The sequence below is a fragment of the Nannospalax galili genome, unplaced genomic scaffold (assembly GCF_000622305.1).
Source record: "Nannospalax galili isolate Female #2095 unplaced genomic scaffold, S.galili_v1.0 scaffold445, whole genome shotgun sequence".
Classification (NCBI taxonomy): domain Eukaryota; kingdom Metazoa; phylum Chordata; class Mammalia; order Rodentia; family Spalacidae; genus Nannospalax; species Nannospalax galili.
This window is the reverse complement of record NW_008354184.1, coordinates 944,517-960,343: the sequence shown is the minus strand read 5'-3', so window position 1 is coordinate 960,343 and position 15,827 is coordinate 944,517. Positions and strand designations below refer to the sequence as shown.

Genomic DNA, 15,827 nt, shown 5'->3' with positions numbered 1-15,827 from the left:
ATATATCTTTATCTCTATGTTTAATACAAATGCATGTAAATCCAAACAAAGCCATGCTCTGTGATTGAGGACAGAGTCCTCCTGGAGAAGGCAGGCCACTGGTGAGGCCTGTCAGCAACAGAAAGAGGCAGAGAGGCATCAGAAGAGCCTGCCTGAGCTAAAACCTTTCTCTTAAGCCTCTGTGGCACGTCTCAAGATACTTAACTCTAGACCAATAGGGAGGGCAGTCTGCCCAGGAACACACCACTTTCCTCCTTCCTCTCTGTAACTATTCAGTCAGCGTGTGGGGTCCGGGACCAGCAGAGTGCATCAGGCCCCAGTATGCACAGCTCTTTCCTACTGAGCAAAAGAGTTAGACACGTGTGAGCCTTTCCATGTCCCCACAGCCAGCTTTAGCTAAACTCGAGGACCAGGTTTTTTTCACAGGGGACCTCGCTTGGCAGGATCAACTGTCAGGTCATTTGTGAATGCAGCTGGCGCAGGTCCCAGGGACCACTGTCTCCGGAACTCCAGCATAAGCCCTGTCCCGGGAGTTCTAGGAAAGCAGCTGAGGTTCACCCCTAGAGAAATCTCGAAGTGAAACCCTGAACACCTAACCAGGGCAGGTGGGACTCATGCCATCCTCCTAATAATTGGCCAGCTCCACCCTCACTACCTGCTCAGTCCCTCTGCCTTGCCCTGACCACCTGCCAGCCCATGTCTTGCCTCTGTGGCTGCTATGAGGCTCCTGACAAGCCCCTATCATCCTGTGGACCTCACCTAAAGAAGCGCCACAACTGCCAGTCACAGCAGGCGCACCGGGATACCTGAGGAACTACTTCCTCTCCATACTGCGCCCAAGGTAGGTTCTTAAATGACCCTCTACCCCCCAATTTACAGATGAAAAAACTGAGGCACATATGTTGAACTACTTGTCCAAGGTCACCTCCTGGGCTCGCCACTGGCTGAGGAGGATCACTATCTAGATCTCTATCCACATGCAGTGAGGGCACAGAAAAGGCCGGCTGGAGTACAGGGTCACTGGGGCAGCCGTGACACAGAGACCCAGGGGCCGAGTACGGGGGCCCCAAACCTGCAGAGGGGTCCAGGGCGGGCTGGGAAGGGAGCGCGCGTGCGCACGCAGGGAGAGGGGCACGCACAGGAGGGCGCACACCGGATCCCAGTAGACTGATGGGGGCCGGGCCGTAGGGCTGGAGATAAACACGGCCACGTGACCGCCTGCCCCGCCCCCAGCGTGGTAAACAAGCTCAGAGCTGCCGCGGCGCACCCGCGCGCCGGGGCGGACAGCCATCTGCTGGAGGGAGGGGGGGTGGCATTACTGGGGTGGGGGGGTGCTGCAGCGCTATGATGCAAAAGATCGGGATGCAACTGGAATCACCCTAGGGACCCAGAGCCAGACCTGGCTCCCACTCCTGCTGCCCTAGCTGCAGGGCAAGTGACTCCATCTCTGGGGCCTCATCCTAAAGCTGGTCTTCCCGGTAAACCCTTCGCTTTGGGGTGTGGTCAAGATTCAGTGTACTTGTACTAAGCCACATAACGAAGATCAGTGTGGCACACAGTAAAAGCCCAGATGTGTTAATTAAATCAGCTTCAGAAGCCTGAAGTGCAGTAACAGCTGCCAGGGCTAACTCAGGACAGGACCTGCAGGAGGCACCCTGCTTGATTCGGGCCTGCCTGGGCTCTGATGACTGCTGTCCCAGGCAGGCTTCAGTAGGAGCCTCTGTTTACACTTGAGTAAATAGAGGCACAAGCAGCCCTGGGTCACAGCTTGGAAATCACAAGGTTCAAATCTGTATGGTCTGGCCCCAAAACATCCTGCTGAACCAACAGAAAACCTAACAGGCAAGAAGACACTTCTGGGCATCTTTGGTGGTGCTGGCCTATGTAGCCTTCGTGTGGGCCAGTCTCCTCAGGTGAGGACTCCTCTCCGCTGGGGGCTTTATATCTCTTCATCTGTAAGGAGGCTGACTCACACCTGGGCTCATGCACTGGTAGCTTGGTAACCTAACACATTACTGAAGCTCCATGGAGCCACCCTTCTGGAAAGATGGGGCTGTATGCATGGTGCAAAAGAAATGAAGACCTCTAGGATGGGGGAACAGCAGGGTGCCAGGCAGGCAGAACCAGGAGTAGGGTACCCATAATCTCGGAGTCACACAGAGCACCTATAGCTGACAACTACCATTCCAGATCTGCCTCATACTCCCAGAAGATACATGAGATCCCTTCTACCATATCCACTGTACTAGGGGTGTCTATCCTTAGTCTATTGCTGGGGAGAAAACAAGCAGGCACACAAGCAGCTTGGAAGGGGTCACTTATTAATAGCCAGCTCATTACCCTGGGATGAGGAAGAGTGGCTGCTCAGCAGTAGGATCCCACCCTGGCCCAAGGTTGGCACTGCCCAGCCAAGGTTCCCAGGCTTGAGGAGACCCACTCCTCACTCTTCCTCAGCCCCAAGTCACTCTTTCTGTGTCCCAAGTCAGGTCTCTGGAGACCAGCTGCTCAGAGGCCCTGGCTTTCAGGACTCTTCATCTCAACTTCTCCAAGTGAGGTCGGAATGGCTGGCAGCTAGATCTGCCTCACACTGGTGGCGGGCATCGCCACCAGTACTGGTGGAAGCAGGGACTATGCTATGTGAGGTTGGGAGTCATGTTTCTGTAATGACCTCCCCTTTCTGAGCCTCAGTTTCTTCATCTGAAAAAAAGGAGGGCCTTATTCTAAGGATATTTTAAGCTCCTGTTTGGAATGGAACCTTTCCTTCAAACAAAACATCATGTAAAGGCCCAGCCATCTAACTGCAGTGAATCCAGTCCTCAGAACAACAGGTTCTATGAGAGGTTGTGGGGCTTTGGTATTTGAAGACCAAGCAGCAGAGGCCAGCCAGGGAGGTGCCCAAAGGTTCACAGCCGCACACTGGGCAGGCCAGGTCTCAAATCTAGATGCAAAGGGGGAGCTGTGGGCACACAGGCAGAAGGCATCATCCCAGGTAACACAGTCAAATGGCTTCAAACAGAAACAAGGGGGCTCCTCCTCCCCCTCCCCCTCCTCCTGGAATTCTGTAGATATGCCCCACTGTGGCTGCATTCAGATAACAGAGGCTAAGAGCCCTGTGCAGGCTACTGACTCTCCCTTTTCTCTCACCCTTAAGCTTTGCTCCAGTTAGAAGCCTACCTGTGACCAGCAGAGAGGGATTTAGGAAGAATGGAGGGAGAGGTGTACAAGTGTGTTATCTACATACTGGTCATCAGCACACCATCGCAATGCCGGTGGTTCACCCTGAAGCAGTTTATGAAAGAAGACCAGGTCTGGACTATAGAACCCATTATGTAGAAGGGGAAGCTGAGGCACTTGGGGCTGTCTTCCCCTCTCCCCACAATCCCTCCAAGATACCCCAGGATCCAATCACAGGTCCACCCTCTACCTCCACCCTCTACAACAACACACACACAGAAGCCCCAGAGGCTGAGACAAAACCATCAGGAAGAAGGGGAGAGGGATTCCAGGAGCCAGTTTCTAGGAGGCCAGCAGGACAGGCACAAACTAACCTAGAGGCACTTGTTCCTCACCCTCAACAATTCCTTGCTGGGAGGTGACTGGTTCCTTAGCATCAGAGGTCCAGCCTGGGAAAGGTCTTATACCTAATTCTCCACCCTACAAAACTGGAAAGGAATGTCAGGAAGGAACAGAGGTAAGACCTAAAAATGGTAAGGCTTAAGTTCATGTCCAAGCTCTGCCTCATCTTGCTGTGTGACCTAAGGCAAGCTGCTTATCCTGTGAACCTATCCACTTAAAATGAATGTCTGAGAACTTCCTCTGTAGACCAGAGAGTACTACCTAAATTCAGGTGACCCAGTCTCTGCTCCTCCCTACTCTGAACTGGGGACTTGGGCTCCTCTGCCCAAGGTTCCCTTCTCATCTAGCACTAGACCCGCTGCACCTGGGGAGACCCCTTCATCTGACCAGCTGCCACTGCTAAAGCCAAGATTCTGGGCCTTTACTCCCATAGCCAGAAGAGGGAAGCAGGGCAAGAGGACAAGAAGGACACCTGCCTTATGCTCCAGTCCCCCGTCAGAAGGGGAACCGAGGTCTAGAAAAGCTGCTGATTTAGTCAGGGTTTGCTGTTCAGTCAACGGTTAAGAGCATTGACTGCTCTTGCAGAGGACCTAGGTTTAATGCCCAGCATGCATGCACAGGTGCACAAGCACAACCATCTGTAACTCCAGTTCCAGCGGATCCGACACCCTCTTCTGACCTCTGAGGACATTGCATGACACAGGTACACTTAGATACATGCAGACAATACACTCATACACATAAAATAAAATAAAATATTTTTAAAAAGCAATGGGAGTTAAAAGCTAGAGTGTCAGGGGGTGACAGACAGACACACAGGAGTCTTACTTGGGGGGCCATCCTTTCCACTTCACCAGATACTCAACTTTGCCCTGGGAAGAGAAAAGGGAACAAGGTGAGACCAGAATAACCCTACAATCACTTACTTACAGGACAGTAAGACCCAAAGGACCCTCTGCAAACAGTTGTCTCCAGCCCATATACCCCAGGGGTGTATATACCATATCCCGCCAACCCAAAAACCCCTCCAAATGCTGGTTGCTGCATGACCACCCTACTGCCCTCCCTGTGACATGGGAGAGCTTCTGGCCTTAAACAGCTCTGGAACCCAAGCTAGGGGCCCATGTCACATGAGGAAACTGAGACTACCCAGGGACATACATGCATGGCTAGAGGTTCACAATGGCCAACCATGCCAAGACTGTGATTCTTCCTTTTTAGGCTTGAAGCCACTGCAGATCCTATTCAGGGTGTCCCATGGCTCTCTGGGAGAGGATGCCTTCTACCCAGAGGCACATGTCCAGGTAGGATCCCAGAACAGACTGACAATCCCCACCTTCAGAAAAGGTGACTAGCCCCCCCCACACACACACACACTTGTTAAGAAACAGTCACAGGGACAGGTCTTTAAATGACCAGGGCAGCCCCATGGCATGAGGGAGACCTTTTGGTATTACATTGTGGTACCTCCTGCCTGGCCATCTTATCCAAGCTTCCCTCCCTAGCACCACACAGTGGACAGTTCTAAAGAGTTCAGACCCGCCAAAAGCATCTATCTGTATTTATTTCCTCATTCATCCTGCACCGGTATCTTTTGCCAGAATGCCAGCCCTGAGAGTTTAAAACAGAGCCCCGAGCTCAGAGTGGTGCCTGGAACCTGCTGGAGCCTCAATAAAGGTTTGGAGTGAAGGAAATAAGTATCCCTTCCGTCGGGTGGAGAAGGGATGATGGTTGTACCTGCTGGGAAGGCAGGGAAAGGAGAGGCAGCCCTTAACTAAGACAGCCAAGCCACCCTCCCTGGGCCCAAAGGCATGGGCTGCAGAGACTGGCACAGCAGCACCCGGGCCCGCAGCAGGAACACCCAAACCCTATTGAGGATCCTAAAGCACTCACTCCCACCGCCTGCACTTCAGTTTCTGCCTCTGTCAAATGGGAGACGGTGGCTGCCAGGAACCTCCCAAGGAGCTGCAGGGAGAAGTGGGAAGGGGACCTTCAGAGCCAGGGGAGGGACTTTTCCCATGCAAGAGCCCAGACCCAAGTCCACTATGGGGTGAGCTTCCCGGCCAACACGTGCACAAAGAATGTTGACTTCTGGTTGAGACCGGAAACTCCAGGCTGAGGTGTGTGGTCCTGAGCCCTGCAGAACCGCCTCCTTAAATCTCAGGGTGTGTGTGTGTGTGTGTGTGTGTGTGTGTGTGTGTGTGTGTCTGTGTGTGTGTCTGTGTGTGTGTGTGTGTGTGTGTGTAAGGCCAAGGCGGAGGGGGAGGAGCTTCGAGGATGCCCCAACAACAGAGGCCAAGCTTCCCAGCAGCTCCCCGCTGGGAGGTGGGGGAAGGGAGGGATGGGTGAAGGAGAATAAGGTGTGCCTTGGGGGGTTGGGATCGGGAAGGTCAAAGTCCAACTGGAAAACTTCGGAGGCCCAAAGACACTTTTCCAAAGCTCCCCCTCCAACTTTAAAGGACTTGGTACTAAGACTCCAGAGAGCCAAGTTCGATACTCTTTTGACTCTAACGCACTAGCAAGTTGTTTCCTCAACTTGGGCCTCAATCTCCCCGAAATTAAGACTGTAAAGAGGACGAGGCCGGATGGAGCCCAGAATTCCCAGTCCCATCCTCATCTCCAGCCCAGGTGGCCTCAGCTGCTCTCAGCATCACAAGGCAACAACTTTTTATTCCACTGGTCCTCCACGGTGGCGGGGAAACTGAGGAACGGGCTAGGAAGACCTGAGCCCTCCCCCCCCACCCCAGCACCACTTTCCTCCGGGCCGAGCCCGGAGGGGGCGGTGCTGGGGGACGCGAGGCGACCTCACCAGGTCCCGGGAGCCGCCCCCGAGCAGCCTCACCTTCCGCACGCGCTTCTTCCGGATGCTCTCCACCGCGAACACCTGCTCGCCGATGGCTGACAGCTCCATGCGGGGCGGCGGGGGAGCGGGCCCGGGGCCGGGCCGGGCCGGGGGTGGAGCAACGGGGCCGCGGCTTCTGCGCGCGATGCTCGGGCCAGCAGGGACCCCGTCAGGCTCGGCTGGGCGCGCACGCGCACGCGCACGCGCGCACACCCCCTCGCGCTCCCTCACGCCGCCGACGTTCCATTTTTGAACCTGCGCAACGTTTTCCTCCGCGCAGGCGAGCGGGCGCGCGCGGGGAGGGGGTGGGGCGGGAGCTCGGCGGGAGCGCGCAGGCCGGCGGGTGGCGGGACTGGGCTCCCGCCCTGCAGGTCAGCTCCGCCCTTTGCCGTTGGGCCACGCCCCTTGTCGGCAGGCCACGCCCCTCATCGACAGGCCACGCCCACTGCCCTCGTTCCTGGACCCGGGGCAGGTCTGATCCCCGCCTCTGCCGGACTTATTTGGAGCGTCGGGGTCTGTGCCCAGCGGTCTCCCGCGCACCCCATTTCGCTGCTCAGCTTCTGGGCAGGACATGATCAGCTCCTCCAATCCTCCCGATGACTTGGAAGGTCCGAAAAGATGTATCCGTGAAGCAGAGAGAGGTAGCGCAGGCCTCTAACCTCAGCATTTGTTTCGGCGGCTGAGGCCAGAGAATCAGGAGTTCAAGGCCAACCTGGAGCTACATAGAAAGTTGGAGGCAAGACTGGGTCACGTGAGACCCTGTCTCATAAAACAAAATCGTTGTGGAGCAGGTTGTGCCGATAGGAAACGGACACAGCAAGGAGGTCATTTGTGTCCCTTACTACAGAAGAGACCCGGCCTAGGCGGGGACCCTGGCGCTGTGGGGGGAGGGGGGGACAGCAAAGGCTAACCACCCCATCCTGGCCTGCAGGAGGGAGGACTGCAAAGGCTAACCACCTCATCATTGGCTTCCCAGGACCAGGGTCTCCAGCCCGAGCGCCAGAGCGGTGTAGACTAGGCAGAAGCGTAGGTGCCTCTGTGTCTATCCCTTCCTGCGTCCTAGCAAGTGGTGCTTAGACGCTGGGATCGCACCGGAGCGCTGCCTCGAGGACCCCAAGTTAGGGGGTAACAGCCGCAGGTGCCGCTGCGAGCGCCAGGACGTTTTCAGCTAGCTGTTCCCCGCCACACCCTTGACTCCAGCGGTCACTTTGGGCGCGCAAGTATTTGTGGAATGAATGGAGAATTCGTTAACCTCCACCCTGAGCCATTTTCTCTACCTGAAGGTAGGAGTTGGCCCTGCCCCTCTGGTTTCTTCATTCCAGGGTCGGTCCCTATCGTGCCTCTCTGACTTCCTGGAGGGGACTCAGGGCTGCCCCTCATCACTTCCACCCCACTGCACTAGCTCCTAGCTACAAACTCTTCAGCTATGCGGCGTCCGGCCTGTCTACACCGCGATGGAGTGCGCTTTCTACAATGCAGACCCGAATGCGTTATCCTGTATTTAGATAACATGGCTCCCTGGTCTCAGGATAAATTCCAAATGTCTATATCCGGTGCAGGAAAATATTTACACCTGACCTTTTAATAAGAGCAGGAGAAGGCAAAGGACCATGCATCTGTCCAGACGGAAAACTGCCGCCATCCCAGGATTGTTTATCCAGGGAAACTATTGCGAAGAACAAAGACTTTGGCGAATGCAGACACTTCGGAATTTGCCCCTCCCTGAGGGGAATTCCAAAGGAGGAACTTGAGGAGGAAGAGTAGCAGACAGAGGTCTGATGCAAGAAGGAAAAACAGATAATGAAGAACATTAATGGTAAAGAGCTTAAACAATGTCTTCCAGAGAAAAACAGAAGGTAAATAAATACACAAGAACCATAGGTAACCATCCGGCGGATGGAGTTCAAGTGTTCTAGGATTCTTACACTCCCTGGGGAAAAGGAAGGAAGGAGGAATTAAGATCCAAGTTGTATTTAGCTTGTACATCAAAATCAAGTAGAGGACACGAGTCGGTCCACATTATCAGAGCGGGGGAAAGTTAAAAAAAAAAAAGCAAACAATTCACAATCCTGGGCAAGCCAAGAAGAGAGGAAAAAACACAAAACTGATCGGATAAATAGAAGATAGATATAAGTTCAAATGCCTTGTGATTCAGTAAATGCGGGGGACTAAATATTGTGGTCAAAGCTAAAAAAAAAAAAAGAAAAAAAACAATAAACAAACAAAAAAGACTGGCCGAAATCCCAGCAGATGAACTTTGCAAGATACAGCGACAAGTGATGTTTCTGAAACAAGGGTACTAAACGTTTGAAACTAAGAGGACAGGGGAAATGGCAGGCTAAGACTAGGGGGAGAAAAAAAAAAAAAAAAAAAAAGCGGGTGCTGCTATTCAAATATCACTGAAAACACTTCATCAGAGACAAAGGTCACTGCTTACTGTATCATCCAGTTCCTCAAAGAGAAGGGTTTCAAATTGGTATGCAAATACACAGAAGCGGAAAAGACTGAAAAGACCGAGGAAGCGACTCTTCCGAGAGGCGGAGGAATCCACAGTTGTCCTCAATAGACGGCACAAAAAAATTTAGTAAGATACAAGAGGTTTGAACAATACAATTAGTAAACTTGACACAAGGACTTTTTTCAAAACATGGATTGTTTACCAAAACAGTTCATCTTAAATTTCGAATGCATAAGATCTCATAAAGTATATTATCCGAATTCAACACTTAATAAGCTAAAGATTTTTTTTTTTAAGCACTCAAGAGGCAGAGGCAGGCAGACTTCTGTGAGACCTAAGCTAGCCTGGTCTACATAAGGAGTTCCAGGCCATTAGGACTGCATGAGGACCCTGTCTCAAAACAAAAGAGAGAGCTCAGCAAATTAACCAAATGTCTGTTTCTAGCAGCTGGAAAAGCAGAAAAACCCTCAAAAGCAAACCATGACTGGGAAACAGTGAAGATTCAACTGGCAAAAGCAAAAAAAAATTTACATTGACAACTTTCTGGTGAAAGTAACTAAGAAAAAAAGAGATAAAGTGCAATGAACTAACACTGTGAGCAAAAAGCTTGAGATTTGTTTAAAAAAAGGCTGCCTGAGATTTCTAAAAAGAAAAAAAAATTCAGGAATCTCATGAGTAATTTTATTACAGTGTCTTAAGCCATCTAAATGACAGGCAAGTTTCTACAAAAGCCTGATTTGCTGAAAAAGACTCAAGATAAAGAGGAAAGCTGAAGCCGGGCGTGGTGGCACACGCCTTTAATCCCAGCACTAGGGAGGCAGAGGCAGGTGGATCTCTGTGAGTTCAAGGCCAGCCTGGTCTACATAGTGAGTTCCAGGACAGCTGGGGCTACAGAGAGACCCTGTCTCAAAAACACCAAAAAGAAGGGAAGCTGAATGGCCCCACCCTGGAATGGTGGAGTGTGGAATGTGGAGGAGGACCTTTGGAGTTTTGGGATTACAAGTATGCACCATGTTTTAAAACTCATAGTAAATTAGAAATACAAGCTAAGTTAGAAATACAAGAGAATGACTTATTCCCCATAAAGATATCTAAAAAAATCTGCAGAAAATTTCCTGATTGTTGAAGGTATCCACTGGAGATGGATGGCCAGGTAAGATCAGCCACAGCCCCCATTTCTTTTACACATTGTATAACATATGGTCCATGTTGGTGATATATTGAACGTATGAAATATGACTAGTTCAATAGAGACATAAGAGTAAACTGAAATACCCATCAGATATCAAAGACGCAACCTGTGCTGTTCAATTTTTATCAGCTTGATACAAACTAGAGTCACCTGGGAAGAAGGAACCCCAGTTAAGGAATTTCCTCCATCAGACTGGCCTATGGGCATGCCTGGAAGTTATTTTCTTAATTGTTAATTGATGTAGGCGAGCCCAGCCCACTGTGAAAGGTGCCATCCCTGTTCAGATGGGCCTGGATTGTATAAGAATGGGAACTGAGCAAACCAAGGGAAGCACACCAGTAAGGAGCTTTCCTTCATGGTCTTTCCTTCAGTTTCTGTTTTAGGTTTCTTCTTTGAGTTCCTGCCCTGACTTCCCTCAGTGATGGATTATGATCCAGGAGTTGTAAGATGCAATAAACCCTTTCTTCCCCAAGTTGGTTTTGGTCATGGGGTTTATCACGGAAACCTAACTGGGACAAGACCCCAAATCCTTCTGTAATGTATGTCATTGATACTTGTATAGCTGGGCATGGTGGCTTAGGCCCATGGTCTACTTGGGAGGCTGAGGCAGCAGGACCACTAGTTCAAGGCTAGTCTGGATTATAGCATGAAACCCTGTCTCAAAGAGCAAACAAAAACAAAAACTTTCATTTTTATTTCTCTTATATATTGAAATGATTATATTTTCATATATTAGGTTAAATAAATATTAAAATTTCACTTGTTCTTTTTAAGTTTTTGTTTTGTTTTTTGAGACAGGGTCTCACTATTAACCTAGCTGACTGGCCTGGAACTCACAGAGATCTGCCTGCCTTCTGTGTGATGGGATTAAAGGCTTGGACCACAATGCCTGGCTCTTTTTATTTATTTTGAATTTTTATTTTACATGTATGTTTTTGCCTGAATGTAAGTGCACCTGTGTCCTGCAATGCCCGTGGAGGCTAGAGGAGAGTGTTGGATCCCCTGGAACTGGAGTTATGGATGGTTCTGAGCTGCCATGTGAGTGCTGGGTATGGAACCCAGTCCCTCTTAGCTGCCAGGCCATCTCTCCAGCCTCTCTTTAAAAAATGTTTAATGTGCCAGGAATGGTGGTGCACGCCTTTAGTCCCAGCACCCGGGAGGCAGAGACAGGTGGATTTTCGTGAGTTCGAGGCCAGCCTGGTCTACATAGTGAGTTCCAGGACAGCTGGGGCTACAGGGGGACCCTGTCTCAAAAAAAAAAAAAAGAGTTTAATGTAACTACTAGAAAATATGAAATTATATATGCAGTTTGTGTGCATGACTTCTATTAGATTTTTATCTAATAGTGCTGTCCTAAATACTAGGAAACAAAATAATAGGAGGTGGAGGAGGAGGTGAGATGGCTCAGCAGGTAAAGGCACTTGCCACTAAGCCTGACAACCTGAGTTTAATCCTCTGGAATCAAAACAACTGACTCCAGCAAGTGGTCCTCTGATGTCCACATGTGCACCATGGCACATGCATGCCCAAATATACCCACACAAAATAAATAAATATGTATTAATAACACAAAAAGCAGGTGAAGGGTAAGAGGTTCCAGAGTTCAAAGTCACTGTCAGCTACATAGCCATGTTGGGCTACTTGAGAACCTGCCTCAACACATATGCCCTTGCTAAAAAAAGGATTGGAAATAAACAATACTGTCATTTTCAGATTATATAGGAAAAAGAATGTTAAACTTCATGTTATTAGAATAAGATATTTTAGCAAAATTGTTAAATTTTAAAAAACTAATATCACAATCCTGTTAGGTTTCTGTATCCTGACAATCAATTTTTTTTTTTCAATCTTTTTGAGATAGGGTCTCCCTGTAGCCCCAGTGGAACTGCTCCTAGAAGATACCAGAACATAAGGCAGACAAGACTAGCAATGGTTAAGAGCGTTTACTGCTCTAGCAGAAGATCCAGGTTCAGTTTCCAGCACCCACATGGCAACTTACAATTATCTGTAACTCCAGTTCCAGAAGATCCAATGCACTCCTCTGGCCTCCTCAGGTTCCTGCATGCACGTGGTACACATAAATACATTCAAGCACAGACACATAAAATAAATAATGAGCCAGGTGTAGTGGTGTATGCCTTTAGTTCCAGCATTCCAGAGGCAGAGGCAGGTGGAGTTCTGTGAGACAGAGGTCAGCCTGGTCTACACAGGGAGTTCCAGACCAGCTGGGGCTAGAGGCAGACCCTGTCTCAAAAAAGACCAAAAATAAATAAATTATTAATTAATTTTAAAAAACCATAAGATGGAGAATGACAGAGGAAGACACCCAAAGTCCACCTCTGGTCTCCACATGTACACACACACACACACACACACACACACACACACATACAGAACAAGAAAAAAACCCTCACAATGGGCTTCACCCCCATTTGATTGGTAAGAATCAAAACACCTGATAAAAAAAACTCTCACAAGTACTGACATGCATATAGGGCAAGGTGAACTCACACTACTGACTGAGGCAAAGACAGATTGACTGCAGCACTTGGGAAATTTTCTTGGCACTGCGGAATACATTTAAACCTGCTTTTGGTCTCCTTGGGGACATTCCTTAGGGCAATTCTTGTAAATATGTAACAGAAAACATGTTTCAAAATATTCATACCAACAATATTTGCAAAACCTAAAACTGGAAACAGCCCCTAAATCCAGTAGTTTGGGTAGGTAAAGTTGAACACATTCGCACAATGCGTTGTGATATAGAATTGAAAGGGAATAAATTGTAGGGTTACACAACAGCTGAATGAGTCTTTCAAAATAATGTTGAGTGAAGGAGCTAAGAAATGTAAAGAACTTGTTCAAAATCAGGCCAAGGGCTGTGGATGGGTGGAGCACTTGCCCAGCATCCACAAAGCCCTGGGTTCCATCCCCAGCACTATAAACCTGTAATCTCAGCAGTCAGAAAATAGGAGCCGGAAGATGAGATGTTCAAGATCATCCTCAGCTATTTAGTGAGTTTGAGGCCAGACTGGGATACAGAAGACCTGTCTCAAAAGCAAAAACAAGGGTCTAGAGAGGTGGCTCAGCAGCTAAGAGGACTGACTGCTCTTGCAGAGGACCCGGGTTCAGTTCCCAGTACCTGATAGGTAAAAAATTGGAGAGAGTGCGTGCAGTGGAGAGCACGAGCGGATGGATGAGGCACCGAGGCACAGATGGAATTCTCAGCGGGATACAGCTTTATTTCGCACGGGGCACCTTTCCCTCGGGGAAGGGAAAGATGTCGGGGAGGGAAGGGAAGGGAAGGGGAGGGAAGGGGAGGGAAGGGAAAGATGTCAGGGAAAGATGTCAGGGAAGGGAAGGGAAAGATGTCAGCCCACAGGTTGTGAGCTGGAACTTTATATATGGGGGCTTTAGGGTGTGGAAGGGGGGAATGTTTGGGGGAGAAATCAGGGAGGGGGAAGCAGGAAAAGCAGGTAGGATTAGGGTCTGGAAGTGTTTACTTTTTCCCTCTTAAGAGAAAAACAGCTTCTAAAATCTCTGGTTATCAGGTAGAATCTGCTTATCTTATTTTTGGAGATCAGAGGAGAGGCAGGCTGCTTCTCAGCAGAGTTTGTTTCCCTTGACTTCAAAGGTCAAGGTGAGGTCCCTGTTGGGGAGGGGGGAAACTGCTGCTGTTTGGAACCCTAACAGTACCTACATGGTGCTAACAACTATCCATGACTCCAGTTCCAGGGGATCTGACACCCTCTCTGGCCTCTGAAGGCATTGTACAATATGGGTGCACCTATACACATGCAGGCAAAACACTCATACACATAAAATAAAAACAAATAAAAATTTAAAGGAATAACAACTCTTAAATAAAAAACAAACAAAACAAAACAAAAAAACAGACTAGGTGGAGATAACAAAACCAACGAGCAAGAAAAGGAGGTTGCAGAGATGAGAATAGTGACCTGGGTAGAGGGGAATGTGAGCAGTAAATGTCTGTAGGTGCCCTCAGAGACCAGAAGAGGGTGCCAAATCCCCAGTAGCTGGAGTTACAGGTGGTTGGTTGTGAACCTGGGTGCTGGGAACTGAACTCTGGTCCAGTGCAAGAACAGTATGTGCTCTTAATCACTAAGCCATCTCTCACACAGCTGTGGGGAGGTGCCTGGTAGAACTACTATGCATGTATCATGTATCATAACACAAAAGTTAAATGAGATTTACTTGGGAGGCAGAGGCAGGCAGATCTTTATGAGTTTGAGGCCAGCCTGGTCTACATAGTGAGTTCCAGGATAGCTGGGACTACAAGGAGACTCTGTCTCAAAAAGACCAAAAAAAAAATATATATATGAAATTTAAATGAAATAAAAAAGAAATGATTATGAATCAAGCTAGGGACCAGACTCCACAGGACATTTAGGGCTATGTTTAAGGATTTGTGTCTTTATTCTAAAAGTACCAGGTAGTTGAGAGAAAACTGAGCTGAAAAGAAATATTAAGGTTAACCGGGGAGCCAGGTGCAGTGGCACATGCCTGCAATCCCAGCACTCAGAAGGCAGAGGTGAGAGGATCCACTGAGATTTGAGGCCAGCCTGGACTAAGCGAAGTGAGTACCAGCCCAGGTAGGGCTACATAGTGGGAGCCAGCCTGTGTGAAAAAGGGAGAGAGAGTGAGGGGGTGGGGAGGGAGAGAGAGAGAGAGAGAGAGACTGAAAAAAAAAATTTTACTCAAAAGGCTGTGTATAGTGGTATATGCCATAACCCAGCATTCGCCATAATCCAGCATTTGGAGGCAATGGCAAGAGGATTGCTGTAAATTCAAGACCAGACTGGTCACATATTTACCTGTAACAGATCCTAAGGAACAAACTTTTTGTCTTTTTTGAGACGGTGTCTCCCTGTAGCCCCAGCTGGCCTGGAACTCACTATGTAGAACAGGCTGGCCTCGAACTCACAGAGATCCACCTGCCTCTACCTTCCAAGTGCTGGAATTAAAGGCATGTGCCACCATGTCTGACTACAAAGATGCTTTTCTAAAAAATAGGAGAAGGTTGGGCCAGCCTGGTCTACATAGGGAGCTCGAGGCCAGTTGAGGCTACAGGGAGACCCTGTCTCAAAAACAAACAGAGAGAGATAGAGACAGAGAGACAAGAAGAAGGAAGAGGAGGAAGAGAAATGGCTGAGGGCTTAAGAGCACTTGCTTCTGGGCTGGAGTGATGACCTGGAGGTTAAGAACACTGACCATTCTTGCAGAAGACCTGGGTTTGAATCTCAGTACCCACATGGCAGCTAACAACTGTAACTCCAGTTCCAGGGGATCCAACAGCCTCTTCTGTCCTCCTTGGGCACTGCATGACACAGGTGTACTTGCCTACATGCAGGCAATACATGCATACACAAAAAATTAAAAAATGATAAAAAATTTTTATTACTTTATTTTATTTATATTTGTCTTTTTTGAGACAGGGTCTCCTCGTAGCCCCAGCTGTCCTGGAACTCACTATGTAGACCAGGCTGGCCTCGAACTCACAAAGATCTGCCTGCCTCTGCCTCCCAAGTGCTGGGATTAAAGACATGTGCCGTCACGCCCGGCAATAAAATTTTTTTTTAAAAAAGAGCATAAAAAATTTTTATTACTTTATTTTATTTATATTTGTCTTTTTTGAGACAGGGTCTCCTCGTAGCCCCAGCTGTCCTGGAACTCACTATGTAGACCAGGCTGGCCTCGAACTCACAAAGATCTGCCTGCCTCTGCCTCCCAAGTGCTGG

At 49.1% G+C, this 15,827-nt stretch overlaps 1 protein-coding gene across 6 annotated transcripts in view; it reads right to left on the bottom strand.

Moving 5' to 3' along the window:
* The window catches only part of Cbx7 (chromobox 7), a 21,064-nt gene extending 14,274 nt beyond the window's left edge, over positions 1–6,790 (bottom strand). Inside the window, exons 1-2 of one of the 6 annotated variants that reach the window (XM_017802755.2) lie at positions 6,419–6,790; positions 4,405–4,448 (exon numbers count right to left, since the gene is read on the bottom strand). In XM_017802755.2, the coding sequence (XP_017658244.1) occupies positions 4,405–4,448; positions 6,419–6,487 (113 nt within the window). In that variant the 5' untranslated portion in view covers positions 6,488–6,790. The remainder of the gene's footprint in view (positions 1–4,404; positions 4,449–6,418) is intronic. The other 5 variants (XM_017802754.2, XM_017802756.2, XM_029555101.1 and 2 more) reach the window with 5 other exon arrangements.
* Positions 6,791–15,827: the final 9,037 nt, after the last annotated feature.